At 43.8% G+C, this 22199-nt stretch overlaps 4 protein-coding genes across 4 annotated transcripts; 3 read left to right on the top strand and 1 right to left on the bottom strand.

The window, feature by feature from the left end:
• The first annotated feature begins 105 nt into the window (after positions 1-105).
• Positions 106-9686, top strand: acsl4a (acyl-CoA synthetase long chain family member 4a). The gene is made up of 14 exons (XM_079268941.1): positions 106-516; positions 630-807; positions 1839-1948; positions 2228-2366; positions 2485-2635; positions 2952-3075; positions 3225-3296; positions 3422-3561; positions 3687-3859; positions 3945-4019; positions 4106-4291; positions 4484-4598; positions 8092-8249; positions 8434-9686. The coding sequence occupies exons 1-14, from the start codon at positions 160-162 to the stop codon at positions 8589-8591; spliced, it is 2136 nt and encodes a 711-aa protein (XP_079125067.1). The 5' UTR covers positions 106-159; the 3' UTR covers positions 8592-9686.
• On the bottom strand, positions 9567-11008 carry nxt2 (nuclear transport factor 2-like export factor 2). Its single transcript, XM_079268942.1, has 4 exons — positions 10858-11008; positions 10602-10688; positions 10102-10246; positions 9567-9912 (listed from the first exon to the last, which is right to left on the bottom strand). Exons 1-4 carry the CDS (start codon positions 10870-10872, stop codon positions 9728-9730), a joined length of 432 nt encoding a protein of 143 aa, XP_079125068.1. The 5' UTR covers positions 10873-11008; the 3' UTR covers positions 9567-9727.
• Positions 11009-11315: 307 nt separating this feature from the next.
• Positions 11316-15525, top strand: psmd10 (proteasome 26S subunit, non-ATPase 10). Its single transcript, XM_079269257.1, has 5 exons — positions 11316-11509; positions 11591-11689; positions 13279-13425; positions 14368-14534; positions 15020-15525. Exons 1-5 carry the CDS (start codon positions 11396-11398, stop codon positions 15171-15173), a joined length of 681 nt encoding a protein of 226 aa, XP_079125383.1. The 5' UTR covers positions 11316-11395; the 3' UTR covers positions 15174-15525.
• Positions 15526-16921: 1396 nt separating this feature from the next.
• Positions 16922-21876, top strand: xiap (X-linked inhibitor of apoptosis). The gene is made up of 8 exons (XM_079268103.1): positions 16922-17030; positions 18509-18797; positions 18889-19456; positions 19541-19643; positions 19785-19863; positions 20536-20575; positions 20747-20929; positions 21051-21876. The coding sequence occupies exons 2-8, from the start codon at positions 18558-18560 to the stop codon at positions 21242-21244; spliced, it is 1407 nt and encodes a 468-aa protein (XP_079124229.1). The 5' UTR covers positions 16922-17030; positions 18509-18557; the 3' UTR covers positions 21245-21876.
• The last annotated feature ends 323 nt before the right edge of the window (positions 21877-22199 follow it).

Below are 22199 nucleotides of genomic sequence, written 5' to 3'. Positions count from 1 at the left end.
TTGTTTGATTCTTAAAATAGTTTACTCCTGGGGGGGGGGGGGGCTTTTCTCCTTCTGAGGCTTTAAACTTCTTTGTGACCAGCACACCATTCAAAACTAGTCTGACAACCAGGGCGACCTAGTTTTTTCCCCCCCACACGTACTCTCCCAGAGAACAGTATGGGTCTCCAGTCAGACTCGACCCTCCAAGCTATCCTCCTGTTTCCAATCCACCTTGTGGTATGGCTGTACTCCGCCCTGTCCTTCCTCCCTTGGTACTACATGACTGGGGCCGGGGAAAGAAAAGCCCTGTCCAAGCGGGTAAAGGCCCGTTCCACTACGGGCTGTGCAGAGGGGCCTTACCGCTCCGTGGACCACTTCGACTCCTTAGCCAGGCAAGACCTCCCGGGCAAGGACACGCTGGACAAGCTGTTCGAGCATGCTGTGCAGCGCTTTGGACCGGCACACTGTCTCGGCACCAGAGATGTACTGAGTGAGGAGAACGAGGTTCACCCCAGCGGGAAAGTATTTAAAAAGGTAAGGATTCCCATTGCTATGAGTTTTTCGTGAGTGATGCTTGTGAGGACGAAGATGTCTGATGTTGCAAATTACTCTTCCCCCCCCCCCCCCCCCCCCCCTCCCCTTGGCAGCTGATCATGGGGGAGTATACATGGCTCTCCTACAATGAAGTGGACTCTGTAGTCGGTCAGTTTGGCAGTGGACTGGCGGCTCTGGGACAGCAGCCCAAAAGCAGCATTGCAATCTTTTGTGAAACCAGAGCGGAGTGGATGATCACAGCCCAGACGTGCTTCAGGTGCAACTTCCCATGTAAGTACACTACAGTATGTACAGCAGTGACGGTCAACCGACCTATGCGTCCATATTACGGCTCGGCAAAGCTATATAAAACCCACATGGCTGGTTTATGTATAGGAATGATTGTGAGGTCAGGCTGATCTGATATCAGCTCTTTGGCTGCAGAATCTCCTCAAAGTTCTCCTCTCAAACGGGTCTTGGAGGAGGAGTGCTCGCCTGTAGAGACTTCTCCTGACGAGAACGCGCAGCGAGGGGGGCCTGATCGTTCTGGCCCACAGCTGAATCTATTTGAGGGCGCTGATTGGCTACATTGTATGTCACTCATTTATATCTTGAATCAGCAATTGGCTAAACTGCTTTATAGACCCGCCTCTTTTGGGCCAAAACGATCAGGCCCCCCAAGCTGCGCGTTCTCAGAGTGTCGTGCACACAGACAGAGAGCACGAGCAGAGAGCACACAGGCGGAGAGCACGAGCAGGAAAAGCATATATTTTACGCAGATATCATACTTTACACACATTACTGGGTACATTCCATCGTTCAAAAACACAAATATTGACAATTTGTGTAATTTATGATTATTATAATAATAATATGTTTTTTATTTTTTTGTGTGGCTCATGGTGGGGCCATGCCCCATGGCCCTCTATTGACCAGCCGCCACTGCTCGTATATGTGCGTGAACTGCCTCCTTGCTGAGGGGTCTGAGAGCATTTTCTAGTTAAATATCTAGTTATTGTTATGGATTTCTCCATGTTTTTCAGGAGTCTGTTCACACTAATAGAGGCTAATAATAACATTCATTTTGGGAGAAAAAATTTAAGTGAAACTGATTTAAATTTTCTGTCTTTTCTTTTTTCATCATCTGTTTTTTTTACTCATCTTTTATTTGAAAGTCGGGCCCCCACAGTGTCTACTTTGGACAAATGTAGTCGATGGCCCCGGATGTATATTATAGTACAAGTGTGGGTAATACAATAACTGCTGTTTGATATATTTACATGTCTATTTCTGGTACACTGAGTGTTTTGTATTCGTAACAGTGGTGACATTCTATGCCACTCTGGGAGAGGACGCAATCGTGTTTGGACTGAACGAGACCGGAGTGACACACCTAGTTACCAGCGTGGATCTGCTGGAGACTAAACTGAAAGTGAGTTCATCCCTTACAGCGCACACAAGACTCACTAAGCCATTTTTCTATTAAATATAACAAAATGTGGATAATATCTCAAACAGCCTTTTTTTGATTCCTAACTTCTTTTTTTCCAGTGGATGTTTTTTTAAATTTATTTTTAAATTTAGTAGGTCAAGTTGCTGTCCATTATAAAGATGAAGTCAGCAAAGATGGAGATAAAAACAAAATCATTTATATTTACAAAATGAAACAGTGTGATTGTAATAGCAACATTGGTCCTCTCTGTCTGTCCAGAATGTGCTTCCACTGATCCCAAAACTGAAGCACGTGATCTACGTGGACCAGAAGAAAATGAACACAGCAGGCTACCCAGCAGGGTTGTCCATCCATAGCATGCAGGCCATACTGGAGCTTGGCGCGCTGCCCGAAAATAGTACGCGCGCACGCACACACACACACAGGACAATAGACAATCTTGCCTTAAAACTAGTTTTGAGCTCCGTCTGTGCTCTTGAAGTTGTTTGTACTTTAAGTGTTTGTTTGTCTTGCAGTGGGGAGGGCGATCGTGAAGCCCCAGCCCTCCGATCTGGCCATGGTGATGTACACCAGTGGCTCCACGGGCAGACCAAAAGGAGTCATGATCGTCCACAGTAACCTGATTGCGGGAATGACGGGCCAGTGTGACCGCATCTTTGGACTTGGGTGAGTTTCAATATTCGTCCGTATACATGCTATGTGTACTGCTGTAATGCTAGCATAATGCAGTTCGCGCAGCAGGTTTCCTCTCATCGTTCAACAGCCAGGATTAAACTTACTCCAAACTTCAGAGCTTCTACTGAAGTGCACATCTCTCCGGTGTTATTTTATCTAAGATGACGAAGAATGTTCCCTTTAATCTGTGCTGGGACAGACTCAGGAACAGCAAGACCACACTAACAGATACCGAGTGTGATAATTGGATAGCGAAACGGAACACATGTAGTAACCCCCCCCCCCCCCCCCCCATGTGTTGTGACAGGCCTAATGATACCTATATAGGATATCTGCCCCTGGCTCATGTTCTGGAAATGACAGCTGAAATCTCCTGCATCACATATGGCTGTCGGATCGGCTACTCATCCCCCCAGACACTGTCGGACCAGGTGACACACCGTTTGTATTTGTCATGCTGCATTTCCTCACAACACACCTGGGTGTCGTTACCAATACATTGTTACCCTGATTAGCTTAAATCATTGCTGCTGTCTAATGTAATCCATGGCTTCTGTTTCATTTCTTCTGCTCCCTTTAGTCCACTAAGATAAAGGGAGGAAGTAAAGGAGACTGCTCTGTGCTCAGACCCACGCTGTTTGCAGCTGTGCCAGTAAGAAGTCTCTCGCTCTCTCGCTCTCTCTCTCTCGCAGTTTTAGACAGTTTTTTTTTTTCACCTGCTCTTTATCTGCTCTACTCTTTATCAAATGTATACATTTATTTGTTTCTCCTTAAAAGGACATTATGGACCGCATCTACAGGAATGTGATGAGCAAAGTGCAGGAAATGAATTTTGTTCAGAAGACTCTGTTTACGCTGGGCTACAAATATAAAGTGGAGCAGGTCGAGAGGGGCTACGACGCGCCACTCTGCAATGCGTAAGAAAAACCACCGCGGCTCCTCCGGTGCCCCCCCCCCCCCCCCTTTTTCTTTCTTTAAAAAAAGAAAAAAAAGAAGTGGCGGTCAACTTCAAATCAAAACGCACTGCAATTTATCTTTGCAGCCTGCTGTTCCGGAAAGTGAAGAAGGTCCTGGGGGGACAGGTGAGGATGATCTTGTCTGGGGGAGCCCCCCTGTCCTCAGCCACGCAGAGATTCATAAACGTATGCTTCTGTTGTCCGGTGGGTCAGGGCTACGGCCTCACGGAAACCTGTGGAGCAGGCACCATCACGGAATGTAAGATGAGAGTGTAGAGCAGGGAGAGCCTGCAGAAAGATGAGAATAAACGGATGTGTTGCTAAGATGGTGTCTTATTACACAGTTTCAGACATCAGCACCGGTCGCGTGGGAGCTCCTGTTATTTGCAGCGAGATCCGGCTCCGGGACTGGCCTGAAGGTAGGGTTGAAAGACCTGTTTGTACAGGATGACAAGTATTTTCGTAATGACAGGGTGATTATATTTCAGTAATTTGCCAACCACAGGTGGCTACACCAGCAGAGACGAGCCCAACCCAAGAGGGGAGATCCTGATTGGCGGCCCCAACGTGACCATGGGTTACTACAAGCAGGAAAGCCACCAGGACTTTCTCGTGGACATCAAAGGTCAGAGATGGTTCTGCACCGGAGACGTGGGAGAGATTTACGCAGACGGCTGTCTTCAAATAGTGGGTGTGTATGTTTGTTCCCTTTTAACTTATCACTCAGCCCTGCGGCTGTCATGATGGCGCCTGTGAAAGGCACACTTGATTTCATGGCACTTATATGCCGTGGTTGCGGTTGTAACTTCTGACAAGGGGAGCTGTTGGTGCTTGATAAAAGAGCGCCGGTGTGAACGGATTTGTCCCTTTTCCAATTTTTTAGATCGCAAGAAGGACTTGGTCAAGCTGCAGGCCGGGGAGTACGTGGCTCTTGGTAAAGTCGAGAGCGCTCTGAAGAACTGCTCCATCATAGACAACATCTGTGCTTATGCAAACAGGTGAGCAAGTCATTTATTTAGGTTCAAAGTTACAGGAAATGTAAAAGACTACCGGGTGGATACATTTGGGGCAGTATCAGTCAGCTCTCACTTCTAAGAGCTGGTGGCAAGGCAACATTTCTGTAGTTCTATTTCATCCTTACTGACCGCCAGAGGCAGTGCTTCACACTGGATATCTTCCGTCTCGCGCATGCGCAGGTCGAATATTTATATCAACAAAGTCACGTGTGACCTCGGATGACCCCCGTCGTCTATAAGTTCCGGTGTCATCCTGAGCTCAGCCCTTTTTTTCTTCTCGCTACGCAGGTTAGCTACCATGGTAGCATAAACAAGGATGTGTCTACGATCAAGACATATTAGAGCTCGTCGTTGTAGCCTTGTGACCACCGGTCGGAGTTGCGGTTCTCTCGCCCTCCAAAGGCTGCGACGAGCTGTCCCTCTTCGGAGGGAACGGTGTGTTCGCCGTTCGGACATCGAGCCCCGGACTGGTGGACGCCCCTATCATCGGTCGTCACCAGTCTGATAAGGGCAGCTAAGTCGTGATGACAGCAATCGGTAAGATCGATTAACATTGTTTTCTATAACAGTTGTTTGTTCCACGGTTGGCAGAGCGCTTCCGCTCTAGTTAATCGAGTGGCGCGCTAACGAGAGCGTAGAATTACGCTGTCGGCCCGCCCTTCACAGTGTTACGGCTATCACAGTTAGCAGAGTGTTCCTGCTCAGGCAAACTTTGTGAGACACTAGTCCGCATTGGCGTTGTGTCCATGGAGATTTAATCTTTACATCTGACGTAATTCGCAGTTAGCAGTGTCTTCACTCAGGCTAACTTGGTGAGATGCTAGCTGGGACTGCGTCCATCAACTTTGTATCCTTACGGCCGTCACAGTTAACAGAGCATCCTCGCTCAGGTTAACTCAGTGGGAAGCTAGCTAAACAGAGCTGATACTGGGACTGCGTCCATCAACTTTGTATCCTTACGGCCGTCACAGTTAACAGAGCGTCCTCGCTCAGGTTAACTCAGTGGGAAGCTAGCTAAACAAAGCTGATACTGGGGCTGTGGCCATCAACTTTGTAGCATTACAACTATCACAGTTAACAGAGTGTGCTCGCTCAGGTTAACTCAGTGGGAAGCTAGCTAAACAGAGCTGATACTGGGGCTGTGGCCATCAACTTTGTAGCATTACAACTATCACAGTTAACAGAGCGTCCTCGCTCAGGTTAACTCAGTGGGAAGCTAGCTAAACAGAGCTGATACTGGGGCTGTGGCCATCAACTTTGTAGCATTACAACTATCACAGTTAACAGAGTGTGCTCGCTCAGGCTAACTTGGTGAATGCTAGTTATACTAAATCAACATTTAGGTTGTGCCCATTGATGTTTTTACGCATTACGGCTGTCGAGTTAATGAGTTAATGAGTTAATGAGTACAGCGCCCGTGCCTGCTGTACTGAGTTTCTACAGTCCCTCCTGGATAAGGGCCGGTCTCCCCTGCATGGGACCTACCCTTGGTAGTGGACACCTTATACTTGTCTCCTTTTGAACCCCTGGCACAGGCGGAGCCGAGATGGCTATCGGCAAGACGGTTTTCTCCTTGCCGTCAATTCAGCTCAATGTGGGGGCGAGCTGCATGCCCTGTCAGTGGGAAAATCATGTCTGAGGTGGAACTCAGATGGCTTGGGTGTCACTTTCTGGCCTAATGCAGTGTTTCTCCCAAGGATGTGGATACGTTCAAATATAAACCGGCCTATCCAGCTGGCAAAGTTGGCTGTGCTCGGCCATCCGGGGTGAAGGGTCACTACCAAGAGTGTCTCCACACCAAGGGCAAGCCTGAGTGGTGTGCCTGTGGAGGATATATGTGCTGCGGCCTCATGGGCATCACCGAGCACATTCACCAAACACTACAGAGTTAACGTTGCCACCCCTCACCCACTGGGGAGGGTTCTTTGGCCAATTTTCTCTGCCGGAGCTATACGAGGTAGTTACTGTGCTTCCTCGTGACTCTTTTGGTATAAGTCATCCAGTGTGAAGCACTGCCTCTGGCGGTCAGTAAGGATGAAATAGAACGAAAGTTACGAATGTAACTACGGTTCTATGAATCCTGGATGACCGCCAGAGTTCTTGGTCACTCGGAATCCCGTGAACTCGCGAGAAGATTCCATAGGACTGTGCTCAGGATGACACCGGAACTTATAGACGACGGGGGTCATCCGAGGTCACACGTGACTTTGTTGATATAAATAGTCGACCTGCGCATGCGCGAGACGGAAGATATCCAGTGTGAAGCACTGCCTCTGCCGGTCATCCAGGATTCATAGAACCGTAGTTACATTCGTAACTTTCGCTTTAAGTACATGCGTGCTTTCGAGCTGCAGTGTTGAACAAATAATTTACAAAACAAACATATGTCTCCATTCTTGTATTCAAAGCCGATGCAGCAGGAGGAGATAATGCAGCCTGCAGTAGAGCTTGCAAATATGGACGACTTTGCATGTGATGATCATAATTTCTTTGATCCTCTATTTGCTCACATACCACAGTAAACCAAATATCCATTTCAAATGGCAGATGTAAAAGATACACAAATGGATCAAAATGTATAATTCATGTAAAACTGACTGGACGTGGGGAAAAAATGATTTCCAGTCCCACCCATGAGCGTCAACTGTGAAGATTGACATGGGATTTTATATAATTTATTATTCTATTCATATCATGAACTTGGATGTAGTTAAAAGTGTGTTTTTCAGTGTGCCTCGGGTCATTCATTTGGACGACAAATGTGTTCATCGCAGTATCAACTTCAGTATAACTTCATCATCACCCCATTTAAACATATTTAACATTGTATAATCGCACCAGTCCCGCTGCCTTCGCATGCTATACTTTTAAAAATAGTAATATCTATGATATCACATTAATTAAGATATCCCAGCAACAGCAGTTGTGTTTCTCAACTTTCCCAGAAATTGACCTTTAATGTCAGCTAATGAGAAAGACGAATGCAGCTGAAAAATTACTTTCACTTCAACTGACACTTCCTCAGCCCGTATGAAGTTTAACCACTTCCACTGATCAGACACAATTTCACTCCCAACTGCTTTTTAATGCTCACACTTGAGCCTGCACTTCAACTGACATCTTTCAGTTCGTACACTTGAACAGTCACTGTATTATTTCAGGACTTCCAACTTCAACTGTAGCACCTACGCCTCGACTAACATTTCAGCTCCTCAAGTTGTTCAACTTCTGCCCGCACTTAACAATTAAATCAACACCTCATCTTCCCTCAGAGCTTACTCTTAAATCAAACTTCTTTCAGCACTTCCTTTCGAACTATCTCAACTTTCAGTTTTGTAATTTGAAGGCTACTTCAATATGACTTCAGCTGATTATTTCAGCTATTTTAAATATTTCAACTTTTCAGCAGCGAGCAACAGGTGCATTATTATCCGTCGCCTTTTGTCAACCTTGTTTCTATTCGACATCCTTTCAGTGAGCAGAACTACGTGATCAGCTTTGTGGTCCCCAACCAGAAGAGGATGGCGGATCTGGCCAAACAGAGAGGCATCGTGGGGGCATGGGAGGAGATCTGCACCCACCCGGACATGGAAAGAGAGGTCCTGAAGGAGATGAAGGAGGTTGCTGCTAACAGTAAGAAGTGGCTGTGTGTTTTCATGATATTGTGTTATGGCTGTACTAGTTATCTTTACTTTTATGTGTACTTCTTATATCTGTCCTCTCTGGCGACACATGCTCTTTTCGCTATATTTTAGTAGAAAGGAGCGCTTTTCGGTGTACTATACTGAGCGTCGCTGTTCTCTTTTCATCCATACAGTTAAACTCCAGCGATTTGAGATTCCGGTGAAGGTTCATCTGACTCCAGAGCCCTGGACCCCCGAGACGGGCCTGGTCACAGACACCTTCAAGCTGAAGAGGAAAGAGCTGAAGAACTACTATCTCCACCACATAGAGAGAATGTACGGGGGCAAATAACTTTGCTCACTTTCACCCAAGCGTCCCCACTGTAACCATAGCCACTGTAACCAACTCTCCCAGTGGATTATTGAACAGAGAAGCTGTAAATACTTGTAGCTGTTAAACAATGTGTCCTGCTTTCTATTTATTTGTTTAGGAGTTTTTATTGTCAACGAAAACGCACTCAAGTGGACAACTCTTGAAAAAAAAACTGTCCGAGACCATTACGGCACATAACTTCCATCCACTCAGTTTGTAGATGATTTAAAAAGTACCACTGTTCCCCCGTATGTTGCCGATGCTTTGCTGTTACTTCAATTCAATAATAACTGTAATCATCAGGGAGGCTTGTATTGCTCTTTTGTACATTTGCAGTACTAATGTTACTATGCCTTCAGTTTGCAGTACCTGTGTAGTCGAGCAGAAGTGGCATCGTGTTACAAACAAATAGTTCATGCTTTACTGCCATATTGTTCTTTTACTTGAGGGGAAAATATCCCCACCCAGAGAAACACTTGACACCGATCATATAGAATTAAACATGCTTGTGATCGTCTCTGCTATTCCATCTACTTTACTTTTTCCGACAGCTGTTTAATTTATACTTTTGCTATTGTGTCAATTTATTTGGTGAGACAAATGTGAACATAAATGACTCAGGAAGATAAGCAAATGTTTTAATATATTAAATTGTCTAATAGTGGGTTACTTGTAGAGAAAAACCTTTTTTGTCAAACTTCTCGTGGGAAGTGTATTTATTTAAGATCAAGCATATTTTGCTACGATGCTTATTTGCATTAGCTGGTCAGAACTTGTGATACGTGTTTTACTTCAGTTTATGGGATAATGTACATTTGGGTATGATGGTATCTGAAGTGGAGTCTGTTCATTTTAATATAGGGGTGTTGTGTTGATGTATTTGCATCATGAAAACTTAAGACACATCGACAGTTGCTTTACAGTTGGTTGTTTGATGATCCTATTTGTATTTATTACTCCATTATGATCACATGCCTTGTTCAACGTTCCAAGAATAAATCCAATTTTCTCTTTGTGTGGTGCATGGCATTTTTATTTTATTACAAAAACGGAAATAAAGAAACTGGATCTAGACCATGACTGTTGAGTGTTCATACATCGCAGAGGAGAGAGCCTCAGCTGTTCCAGTCTTGGAATCGGAAACAGTCACTAGCGATCTTCCAAACAGGCTGGTCATTGTTGGGCGTCGCCTGAGCTGTCAGAAGAAAGTTCTGGTTGAAGAAACGCTGCTTGTTCCCTTCGAACTTCACTGTCCCACCAGTCACCACGAGCAGCGTGGTCTGACCGTGGGTTGCTTGTTCTGTGAATGAAGAAAGGGGTTCATTGATGCTGGATTAGTACAACATCACATTATTAAAGATAATGCCACTTTAATTTAAGCTGCATGACATTGTTCTGCTCTGCTTCACATTTACACAGCTTTCTACTCTAAGAACATTTGAGAATCACCAATAGGATGTTTTGAAGTTGAGATTGCCCCCACACTGACCGTGAACTGGCTGACAATCCAGTGTTTGAACTTGGAACTCGCTGGAAGGCAATGACTCAAAAAACTCGCCAAGAGCATCCTGCCCTGACACCGCATTCCCGTTCCACACCAAGGTCGCCTTGTCCAAATAGAGCCGGGTCAAGTTCTGGGACACAGAGGATCGTTAAGAACAACAATAACACCAACCACAAGCAGACAGTGTGCTCTGCAGATACACCAAAACTGGATTTTGGTGGCCAGTGCAGACATTGAAAAAGAATCTGATAATATATCTGTTGAACTGTACAGTTGGCACTGCTCTCTAGTGACCAAACTATGTATTGGCGACATGGTTAGTCAGTTAACGTTATATCAGACACATCCGTGACCATTTAGGACTTCAGTGTATTGTACCAAAACCGATATACATGTGCAGTCATAAACAATATTCAAAATAATTGGAGCAACGTTGCAGATGTTTTTTTCCCCAATCCAGAGAGAAAAATAGCAGCATCACTCACCCTCCTTTTCTTATCCATGCAATCGTAATAAATGTTGACAAATTCTTCTGAATATCTGCATGACTGATCGACATGTGTCCTGAAATCCTGGAGTGGAAAATCACGTATTAAATCACGATAAATCAAAGTCAACTATCGTTTTTATGCCTGCTCAGTGTAAAAGGTAACAAACATTAGCATTCAAATATAACGTTAGCTAGCTAGCAAAACAACGCGAGATGGTTGATTTCAGCACACGTCTCGCATTTAAACTTACCAGCGTGCTCGCCATAACAACATGAATATGGATCGAAACAATACTGAATCTATTGACTAGTATTAGATGGGATAGTGGGAAATTGTGTCAAGCATCAATTTAGTTTTTTCTTCGCTTGTTCATTTAGCACATTTAGCAACCAATGCCGCCATTTTGCTTGGTGTATTACTTCCTCGGGGCACCAACTATACCTACCAAAATAAAACGTGTGTACGTTCGTTCAAATTTAACGAAGGCCTCTGATAGCGTGGTTCCAAGCCTATAAATCACTTTCAACGTCTTCTGTTTTTTTAGGTGAATCAAACACAATAATTACTGAATGAATACTAAAATGCCATGGTTATTCAGTCTCACTGTCAGGCGATGCTGCTGATAGTGTTTTAATTTGAAGGGGAACAATGACCGAGGCGGAAGTAGAGTTTAATAATATCCTGAATCATTGCCCCGTTTGTTCTAGAGCGAAACAACTACTGAGCATCCCCACTTGGCTAACGTTAGCTACTTTAACATTTGTTCGACGTTTCAAACATATTTAACAATGGCGGGTTCTGTATCAAACGTGGAGGTCTGTGATTTTGCGTACACGGGACAGTTTGAGAAGTTAAAAGAGTGCATCCTGGCGGATAAATCGCTTGCATGCAAAACAGACCAGGTAAGAATGCGTGTTCTGTAATAATGACAGATGCCATGTGAAGTTTTGCACGTTTTCACCCACGACGTCCTGTAATTTCAGGACAGCAGAACCGCCCTGCACTGGGCTTGTTCTGCTGGACACACCAACATTGTGGAGTTCCTGCTTGACCTGGGAGTTGATTTGAATCTGCAAGACGATGTACGTTTAAATGTTGTTCAATGTTTTTATGCACTATTTGTATCCTCTAAGGTAGCTAGTGGAGGAGTGCAGGTGACCCTACAATATGAGGTAGTCCTAATATTTCAGCAGCAATCCATACAAACACTACCCATCCATATAGACAAGCAACCTGAAATGCACAATGGGTGTTCCACAAGGGTCAGTGTTAGCTCCATTATTATTCAGTCTATATATGAATGATCTCCCTCAACAGTGTCATGATGTAGAACTGCAAATGTATGCAGATGACACTGTTGTGTGTGTATATACACATGCAAAAACAGCTGAGTTAGCAGCTGCCAAGCTAACAATTGCATTGGAAAGGATCACACACTGGCACGATCAATCATGTCTCACTCTAAATGTAAATAAGACAAAAGGGATGTTTTTTCCAAAACCATCAGTCGACCTGATGCGAACATTCTTATCAACGGAGAAAGGCTAGAAATAGTCACTGATTTTAAATATCTTGGTGTGATACTAGATCAAAATTTGACATTTAAGAAACGTGTAAAAAAAAAATGGTTAAAACCATAAAATACAACCAAAATTTTAGACACATCAGAAACTGTCTCTCTCCAAATGCAGCAAAGATGTTTATGCATGCCATGATCCTTTCACATATGTCCTACTGCATTACGTGTTGGGGGCAGGCTGGTGAAACAGCCATAAGACCTCTCAAGTCTTTATATAAGCAAACAATAAAAATTCTGGACAAAAGGCCGTTGCACTTTCACCATTGTAGGGTATTGGAGAAGCACAATCTACTGAGCTTTAACAATTTTTGATTGTTCTCAAATTTGTGCATGGTCTATAGACTTTTAAATGGTTTGGCCCCTCCTCCACTCCGTGACTTTGTATATACTCGCTCAGCAACTTCGATTAGATCAGCGAGAATATCCTCTACACGAGACTGTACAATGCCATTTCGCCGCACTACTTTTGGTCAATCAGCCTTCTCTGTAAAAGCTCCACACAACGACAGGCAGGGTGATCCACTGGTGTGTTACCAGTGGATCACCCTGCCTGTCGTTGTGTGGAGCTGCAGCACTATTAGCACTTTTAAAGCCAACTTGAAAAGTATTTTAAAAACTGCACCACACTGCACACACTGACCTCAATTCTTCTGGTCTTTTATGACTTGATTTTATTGACACACATTCATTTTTGATGTGCTATTTGTGTGTAGCGTTGTATTGGGTGTCTTGTATGTTTTTTGTGGTATATCTCTGTCTTTTCCTTTTACTGTGTTGTTTTGACCTGCCAAGGGACTGCAGATGCAAATTAGCTTAAGCTACAATCTGGTACAGTGCATCGAATGGAGACATTTATGTTTAAACTGTACATGGTCCCTTTTAAATAAATAAAAATACATAAAAAGAGTAAACGTGTAATCTGTATTGAGATGTAATTTGGGCTATTTCAGTGTCATAATAAATATGTATGCTGTGATGAAAATGCCGTGATCTAGAATGTGAACATGCAGACGTAAATGGAGTAATCTTAAAATAATCCAATTCACTTTCTTTTATGAACTGACGACGATTGTGTGACATCTCACTCCCCAGGCTTTGTGGACCCCTCTTCACATTGCAGCATCTGCTGGCAGAGAAGACATTGTGTTATCTCTGATATCCAAAGGAGCTCAGCTGAATTCAGTCAATCAAAGCGGATGCACCCCTCTGCACTACGCCGCCTCCAAAGACAGATATGAGGTAACTCGATGGTTTGATCCACTTTTATTTTGTTTTTTTAGCTTTGTTGCTTTTTGCTGTTGTTTTTCTTTAATTACAGTCGATCACTTTTATGATAATGATGGTATCAAACAATACACAGAAAGTAAACAACCATATCTTTAATCAACCATGCATTAGCGAGTTGTGTATCAAGCAGAGTACAGGCCAACTCATCACCACACTGAAGTTACTGTGTCGTTACTTTCTTATACATACATTAAGTTGAGAATTATAGTTCAGACTTTATGTATTATCAGCTGTCGAAGTTTGTGTTCAGGGTAAATGAAGAAAGTCAACGGCGGTTTCTGTTTTCAGTTTTATTCCAGAGGATATAATAATATGTGACATATGCTCTTATCACCTCGGCATTAATATTGCCTTATCCAAATGCCAACCAGTTCAGCCTTGCGTTTGTGTTGATGTTTAACCATGTATTTCTTTCACCACATCTACCACACACACACACACACACACACACACACACACACACACACCACACCCCAAGAAACAATGTTTAGTAAACCTGATTTGCTGATAAACATTATTTTTACCGTATGAGTCCAACGAGTACAAAACATTAAAGTACATGTATTTCTTGTATATAAACTGTAAAATATATATTATACTGTTACAGTTATTATATAGTACACTGTAGACGATTAGAATTTAGTTTGGAATTGGGAAACAGAAAAGGATCACTATCAGAATCAGAACACTAGACCTCTACATTGTGATTGTACTTATTGGAGGAAGTGAGTCTTTACATGGAATCTCACTTACGAAACCGTGGTGTGACAACCAACAGAAACCAACAGAACAGGATCTAAAAATATACGTTTCACGTAAATGGGAAGTGACTGATTAAAAAAAAATAAGATGATTTGTCAATGGCATGAGAAACACGGCTTTCCCTCGCTATAGATCGCCCTGCTGCTGTTGGAAAAAGGAGCAGACCCCAACGTCAGCGACAAGTACGAGTCCACGCCTCTTCACAGAGCGTCTTCCAAGAGCAACCTCCGCCTCATCCAGCTGCTGCTCAAACAGAGTGCCTCGACCAACATCCAGGACTGCCAGGGCAACACACCTCTGTATGTGTGCATAAGTATTTGTCGAATACAACATTGAGGCCACTGGCACAGATATAAGTTAAGTTTTAAGTCACATACCCATATACGAAATTTGTCCTCTGCATTTAATCCATCCCTAGCTTATTGGGAGCAGTGGGCTGCTGAGAAGCGCCCGGGGAGCAGTTAGGGGTTCAGTGTCTTGCTCAGGGACACTTCGGCATAGGACACGTAGCAGCCAAGGATCGAACCGCCGACCCTCTCTACCCAGTGAGCCACGGCCGCCCCTAACATATACAGTTACAGTGTGAAATGAACACGCAAACCCTTAAAGGGGCTGTTAAGCCTCATTTAAAACGCCTTTTCTCACTTGTGTGTTTGTGGTTTTTGCCTCTGCCCTAATAAAATGAAGGTGAAATTAGTATGTGGTGCTCACAGCATCGAAAATACAGTAAAAAAAAAAAAAGCATTTTTGTATTTACAATTCTGCCTGCATTTTCTTTCACCAGCCACCTGGCGTGTGATGAGGATCGCGTGGAAGCAGCCAAGTTGCTGGTGGAACACGGGGCCAGCATCTACATCGAGAACAAGGAGGAGAAGACCCCCCTCCAGCTAGCCAAGGGCGGTCTGAGCAACATACTCCGGCGGATTGTGGAGGGATGATTCTTTTCTTTTCACCAGCCCTCGGGGTCACGCCCCAGCTCGAGTCCCTGCCGTCGCAAGTTACACAATGAGAGTCGTCATCCCAGTCGGTCCTCCCTGACCGGCCTGGTGTGACACATTCACATGTGTAACAGGTGGAAGGTGAGATGGAGGAAAGCTGGACTGTACTGGGTCGTTATCAGCTTCTCGGATGGGGGGCAGTGAAACTGCTCAGACCTTCGATGTCTCATCAAAAACACTCCCCAGTGCACTAAGTGCGGTCTGCTCAACACTGCAGCCTAATTTCTTGCGATCTCTTTCTTTTTTTGAATTGTTGCAAAAAATGCCCGAATAAAAACCAGTGTTCAGCCTGTTTAAGTGTGTCTAGGATGTATTTATGTAGCCAACTCCTGAGGGAGATGGCCGGCTCTTAAGCTGCTAAATGCTTCCAGCTAGTAGCTAATCGCGTCCGTCTGCTGTCTGATGCTGAACAGGGTGTTTACGGGGAGTTTTAGGAGCGTTTTCACTGATAACACCTGCCGTACACGCTTGATAATGAATTGAAAGTGAACCATAACGTTGTTGCAAGGCAGACCGCTAGAGCTGAAACTCACCATATATCTCTGATACCGCCGGTACAGGTGATCATTTTCACACAAGTGACCCCTTCCGCGTTGTTTTCATGTCGGGATTTGATACATTGTTGATGCTTCCTTACATTCATGTAAGGAAGCATCAGTACCCTGTTGCTCCTTTTGCATTTTGGGGAATTCATTATGTAGCTGATTGTGGGATTTAAAGCCTGACTCAGTTTAACCCAGACCTGCTTTATTTAGCCGAAGATTAAAATGTGTCCCCTTTTATTAGTGTTAAAACGCGCTCACGATAAACGGTGGTGGAACAAGTACTTTAAAAGTAGAAATACCACAATGTAAAGATATTACAAGTAAAAAGTCTTGTGCCAGCTAAATGATCTCTGATGGAATTATTATATTGTATAGACTATTCTCTTGAATTGTTACTTCAGCCGAATTTGTGTAAAGTTGTCAAAATACTGTTTTAGGAAAGTACTGGATGGAAACTTTAGTTGTTGGAATGCTGATTCAGCAGTATTTATTCCACTGCATCTTCCTCTATTACTTCTGCATACTTTCATCTACAGAAACCGTTCAGCTATCAAAGTATTCAGCGCTTTCAGGACAGGGATGCGTTGACTCTTCTTGTTTCTACCTTTCATGCTTTTTTAAATATTAAGCAATCTTCATATTTTTCCTTTACAAAGATTCTCTATGGAGAAAATCTCTATCTCTGTCTGTCTTTATCTCTCTCTGTGTGTGTCTGTCTCTGTCTGTCTGTCTCTCGCTCTCTCTCTCTGCCTGTCTCACTCTCTTTCTCTGTCTGTCTGTCTCTCCCCCTTTCTCTCTTTGTCTGTCTCACTCACATACAGACACGCAGGTCTTGGAGATTGATTTCAGCTTTCAGCATTCCAACGCATTTTTTGGAGGAAAAGCATTTTATTAATAAATGTGTCACACAAGCAACACATACACCTATCTTACAACAGGTTGAGTTCATGATAAATATGCAACGAAAAGAAAATATGTTTCTTGAATTGTTAAACTTTTTAAATTTGGGGTTGCGTTGGGAAACCCGCATTCAACAAGCTTGAGCGATTTCCCGCGAATTCATAACTTTCCGTACGTCACGTCGTTGGTCAGCTGGAATGCGCACGACGAGGTGCGCACACCGCATTGATTTCACTTCCTGGAAGCTAGGTCGCGTGAAATACAACAGTTCTCTTTAACCGTTGTAGTCTCCCGTAGGCGGTGTTCGCACCAAAGACTGACTGAAAATAAAGACCGAAGAGTCGGCTGTAAGGTAATTTTGGAAGTTTTGCCATGATAGTTTAACGAGTAACCTTTTGACCTTACGTCATGTAGAATAGCCAAGCTAACGTAGCTAGCTAGCGTTAGGTTAGATTACGTTTTATTAATCCCGTGTACTAACATCAGCTAACTGAACACTATTTCGAGAGCGCTGGTCAAAGTCCTTACAGACTATTTCTACACACTACCGATCAGCGTGCTGTTAGCGAATTGTATTGCTGTAGTTGAGCTAATGCAGTGTGTGTCAGCTGTCAGATGCAAGCAGCAGCTTTATTCTGTGTTTACCTCCCGAGACTATGGGAATGCTGCACTGCTATTGTTTAACGCAAAGCTGCGAGGCCTTTCTGGCATTTGCGGGGCCACTCGTTACTGTCTAAGCAATAATATATGTTCAAATAGGAGCTCGGTGGCTATTCTGTTGCCTGTTGTGTTTGTACATAAAACACTCATTTATAACGTAATAGTCATCAGATCAACCTTGCTGTTGATCTGGTGACTATTTGTCTTGAAAGGATTTCGACACAGGACGAAGTTCAAAGTTCAGAAGCTGCTCAACCCAAATAAGCAGATATCCAATCTTAGGTTGAGTAGATCAATAGCATGCTCCATCAGTACTGATAGTGTGGTCACAAGGTAAGTTACTTTCTGCACTGGGATTTAAATGTAAAGTAAATGGCTTCAAATACAGCTGCTGGGAAAACAAATGCATATTTCACAGTACATTACAGTGCTCGCGTTACTTGGGCTTGAGTCTACATATGGCAGAAGTTCAGTACTATATACAGTTGAGAGTGCTACACATTTACTTTCCAAAAAAAGAAAACCAAAAAGCTATGTGACAGCAAAGCAGTGGTGACAACATTAAATAACTATGTGTAATAAGTGGGGGTGTGGTATGCTTCCTAGGATGTGTTGCAACATAATTTGACTTGTGACTAACACATACCGTGTACCTTTGCTTACGATGCCACACCTCCATAAAAATGATCTTTTTAATTCTATTTCTTACATACAGACTGTCCGATATCATGCTTAAAGTGGAGTTATTTGTGGTTATCCTACGGCCTAGTGCTAGTTGTTGGGCCGCAAAGGGATACACCTTTTGCAGTACTCGTGTATTGCAGTGCGCTGAGCCAGTAGACAGCCCTGAGTCTGTGGTGCCCATCCCTCACATGGAATATCCAACGCCTCCATGTGATTCCAGGCTGGCTGCTTCTCTTAAAGGGACAGCGACCCCGAGAGAGCCTAAATGTGCCAATCGGCTTTCCGGTGCGAGACAGAAATCTCTTCGACTTCAGAATTGTCCGATTTTTAAATGGACTACTTTTCAACCTTGTGGGGGGGAAATGTAATGGATGTCGATCATGTGTATCTTTGTCCGTTAGCTGCTTTGTTTATACTTTTTCCAACAAGCAAGAGGTGCTTTACTTCTAAATGTATATGCTCCTTTTCTTTCTGTTTTGTCTGCAGTCATTCTGTCCATCAAGTTCCACTCAGCAGTGTCCTGCCTGGTTCCGTCATGTGTGATCTCAGGGAAGAAGACGATTTGGAGTCGGATCACATGATTGATTTTTCCCAGATAAACAATCGCCTGGACTCATTCCGTGGCTCCGGTCTGGCCCGGCAGGTACCAGCAGAACACTTGGCCCGGGCCGGCTTCTACTTCACCGGCAATGCCGATCGTGTCCGCTGTTTCAGCTGCCAGGAGACTGTGGAAAACTGGTGCACGGGAGACACGCCTGTGGAGAGACATAAAGAGGTAAAAAATGAAAGTCACACGGGATCAATTTTTTCTGAAGTTCTTCATGTTCTAAGTTGTTAAATTGGACTTCCCGCACCTTTTATTACAGGTTTCCCCATCATGCAGGTTTCTGAGCTGCGTCCACCGCACCAATTTCAACCTGAGTTGTGAAAACAGACTGACCAACGGGTCCCCATACAACGAAGAAGCAGAAGACATGGAATATCGTTTGAGAAGAGGAGAGGTGGTCGATGAGTCCACCTACCCAATGGCCCCACACATGAAGAGCGAGGAGGCCCGGCTTCAGACCCTCTCTACTTGGCCCTCTGCTGCTCCTGTGAGAGCCCGAGATCTGGCCCAAGCCGGCCTCTACTACCTCGGGGGGGGCGACCGGGTGCAGTGTTTCTGCTGTGGGGGCATGCTGGCTGGTTGGGAAGCAGGGGACACCGCCTGGGAAGAGCACACCAAACATTTCCCCAACTGCTTCTTTATCCTCGGTCACGATGTTGGCAACATCCCATCCCAGGGGAGCACGGAGGAGGAGGAGAGCGGCAGCAGACGGCATGCAAACACTCGTGTCCCTATGGGGAGTTTGGAGGAGAGGCTTGGCAGCTTAGCGGGCGTCTTGCATCCCATTGACCACGAGAGGCTCGCCAGAGCTGGCTTCTACAGCGCAGGTACAGTACAGACGCCTTTGAGTGATTCAATGTTTTCTCAAAGCTATGAGTGCAAGCAAGATTGAATTGTGTGTGTCCGTGCAGGGACCGGAGGAGACCGGGTGTTGTGTTTCCGCTGTGGCGGAGGCCTGAAAGGCTGGCAGCCTGAAGAAGACCCGTGGGAGGAACATGCCAAACACTACCCTGGGTGAGAACAGCCATGATGGTCCCCTTTCTTAACATACATACATATATATATATATACACATACACACATTTGTTATAATTTTGCTGCGGCATTTGATTGTGTTATAATTATATTATATTTGTTTTGTCTTTTTTTTATCAGATGCAGCTTCCTGTTAGCAGAAAAAGGACAAGAATTTGTCAACAGTATCCAGCTACAAGACCCACGACGAAATCGAGCTGTAAGCATCCGGTGCTTTTACGTGCATTTAAGTAACGGTGTTGCTGTTGAGTTTCTTTGATTTTGCAGTGTAAACAAGAGACTGTGTTTCCTTAAATCAGGATCAGGACTTAGAGAAACCTGGTGAACGCCTGACTTGAACGCCGGACAATGATATGCTTCACCGGACTGCATGATAACCACCCTGCACAGCGAAACTATTGCTGTGACAGCAGTGTGTCAGGATAAAAGGAAATATTACTACTCAGAATGGTGCTTTTTAAGTACCAAATGTTTACGTGTTACTATCCCTCTGCCGTGCTGCGGCTCAGCAAGGGCACAGAGGAGCGAGTTCTGTACTAAAAAAGAAAGAAAGTAACTCTTAAAGAGAGTAACTCAAAGATACCCTCGTGTCGGCTTCAGTTGAGCTTTTGAATGCATTTCAAGGACAAGGACAGATTTTTGTCCCTGATCTCTTACATTGAAATCCCTTTAAGAGGGGTGTCTTTGCAGCCAGAATGGACAACCAATAAGTCTACGTACATATGGAAATGTAGACGTTGTTTTAAGGCACACTTAAGAAATGTTAAGGTATCCGTTGGCTTTGGCTATGTGGACAGTTTGTAGTCAAAGATGTTGAGGCTTTTCTTTTACTCATTATTCCAAAAATAACTATGAGCATGTTTGTTTTCAGGCTTCAAGTCATCAGAATGGATCTTCTGGACACGGGAATGGTAAACATTAACTTTTTTTTATTTTACTCCGCTTTTTTGAAGAATTTAGGAATAATTCAAAACATCTACTGTACTTCAAGAGAAAGACAAGACGTACTGCATACATTTGGTATTCCGGGTAACTCATAAAACCAGTAGCTGTGTCCGATGACGTTTCCTCTCTGTGTTTAGAGGTGCTGCAGTCTGCTGTGGCTCAGAAGGCCATTGGGATGGGTCTGGAGCCCGGTGTGGTAGAAAAGACCATCTTGGAGAAAATCGGCAAGATGGGCTCAGGCTACTCCACCGTGGAAGAACTTATGGAGGATTGTCTTAACGACACACTACAACGTGATGCTGCCAACTCACAGGATCAAGGTACTGTACCCGCTGTATGCTGAACCAGGTTCATGGTGTTATTGACGACATAAACGCAAAGACTGAGCAGCAGCAGTGATTTAAATATGAGTTGACACATTTAGATCTTTTCTCCTTCCAGATGTGGACCCGCTGGAGAAACTGCGGGAGCTGCAGAGGGAGAAACAGTGCAAAATATGTATGGACAGAGATATTGGCATCGTCTTCATCCCGTGTGGACATCTGGTCACCTGCAAGAAGTGTTCAGAGTCGCTCGTCAAGTGTCCAATCTGCTGCGGAGCCATAACACAGAAGATCCAGACCTATGTCGCCTGAGGGAATCTCAGACTCTGGCCAAACGTCAATGCTGCTTTCTAACTGTCTTTATAATATTGTATTTTAATAAAAACTGTAGATAGCCTATGATATATTTAAGGATAATGTTTGTATGTGAATGAGAGTGAAAGAATGAGTAATTGTCACAAGACAACAATATTTTCACCATCACTGAGGTTGTAAGTAGGTGTTAATATAGGATGGGATGATATTATAAATAGCTCATTTTGATTTTTTTTTATTATTGGCCGTTTAATGGGTACTGAAAGTTATAAATTCACATTTAAGATTAATTAACATTTTGCAACACTTTCCTGCCAGAGGTGCCTTTTTCCTGGTTCGTGTACTTGTGTCATTTTGTTTTATTTTGGACATTTCCGGCATGGGATGTGATGTCAGTTGGCTTCATACACTTGTGTGTCTTACTAATGTATTTTATGGACTCAATTTTCTCAACGTGTGTTGCTCCTTATTGCGATGTGTAAATGTAGATCATTAACCCATTTAATAATTCTTTATAATTGACAATCAGCTCGAATGTAGGGCCGACAATCATAGCCTGCAGTTGATCAATTTTGTGTGAAATTATTTTACCATTCCATCGTGTAGTCTGTTGTGTCATCGAGTGATTAAAGTGTAACTTTTGGATGTGGAGAAATGTTCTTTGATTATTACTACACTGCAAAGTCTAACTACAAAAAGGAGACCAGCTCAACCTTGTGCCTCACTTACAAAGGGTTTACATAACTTTGTTAGAATGGTAGACTGAATTGTCCTTAAGAGTTCGCTCAGTTTTACTCACTATATAACCTTTTATTAGCTGGAAACACTTTTTTCTGCTGTGGAACAGCAATATTTAGATGAATTCTCTGCATATTTCACCCTAGATAGATGTAGTGACAGGTTATCTCACAATATAAATTCGATTTAATTTTTCCCCTTCAACTTGAATGGG

The sequence above is a fragment of the Melanostigma gelatinosum genome (genome assembly GCF_949748355.1).
Source record: "Melanostigma gelatinosum genome assembly, chromosome: 5".
NCBI classification, from domain to species: Eukaryota; Metazoa; Chordata; class Actinopteri; order Perciformes; family Zoarcidae; genus Melanostigma; species Melanostigma gelatinosum.
Note: the sequence above shows the minus strand (reverse complement) of the source record. Positions and strands in the feature narration are given on the sequence as shown.

Coding starts and splice junctions, on each gene's coding strand:
- acsl4a (XM_079268941.1), top strand. CDS start 160: ATGGGTCTCCAGTCAGACTCGACCCTCCAAGCTATCCTCCTGTTTCCA. Junction 517..629: donor GCGGGAAAGTATTTAAAAAG/GTAAGGATTCCC, acceptor TCCCCTTGGCAG/CTGATCATGGGGGAGTATAC. Junction 3,860..3,944: donor AGCAGGCACCATCACGGAAT/GTAAGATGAGAG, acceptor CTTATTACACAG/TTTCAGACATCAGCACCGGT.
- nxt2 (XM_079268942.1), bottom strand. Junction 10,247..10,601: donor GCATGGATAAGAAAAGGAGG/GTGAGTGATGCT, acceptor TCTGTGTCCCAG/AACTTGACCCGGCTCTATTT. Junction 9,913..10,101: donor GGATTGTCAGCCAGTTCACG/GTCAGTGTGGGG, acceptor CTTCATTCACAG/AACAAGCAACCCACGGTCAG.
- psmd10 (XM_079269257.1), top strand. CDS start 11,396: ATGGCGGGTTCTGTATCAAACGTGGAGGTCTGTGATTTTGCGTACACG. Junction 11,690..13,278: donor ATTTGAATCTGCAAGACGAT/GTACGTTTAAAT, acceptor CTCACTCCCCAG/GCTTTGTGGACCCCTCTTCA. Junction 13,426..14,367: donor CCTCCAAAGACAGATATGAG/GTAACTCGATGG, acceptor CCCTCGCTATAG/ATCGCCCTGCTGCTGTTGGA.
- xiap (XM_079268103.1), top strand. CDS start 18,558: ATGTGTGATCTCAGGGAAGAAGACGATTTGGAGTCGGATCACATGATT. Junction 18,798..18,888: donor CTGTGGAGAGACATAAAGAG/GTAAAAAATGAA, acceptor CTTTTATTACAG/GTTTCCCCATCATGCAGGTT. Junction 20,930..21,050: donor TGCCAACTCACAGGATCAAG/GTACTGTACCCG, acceptor TTCTCCTTCCAG/ATGTGGACCCGCTGGAGAAA.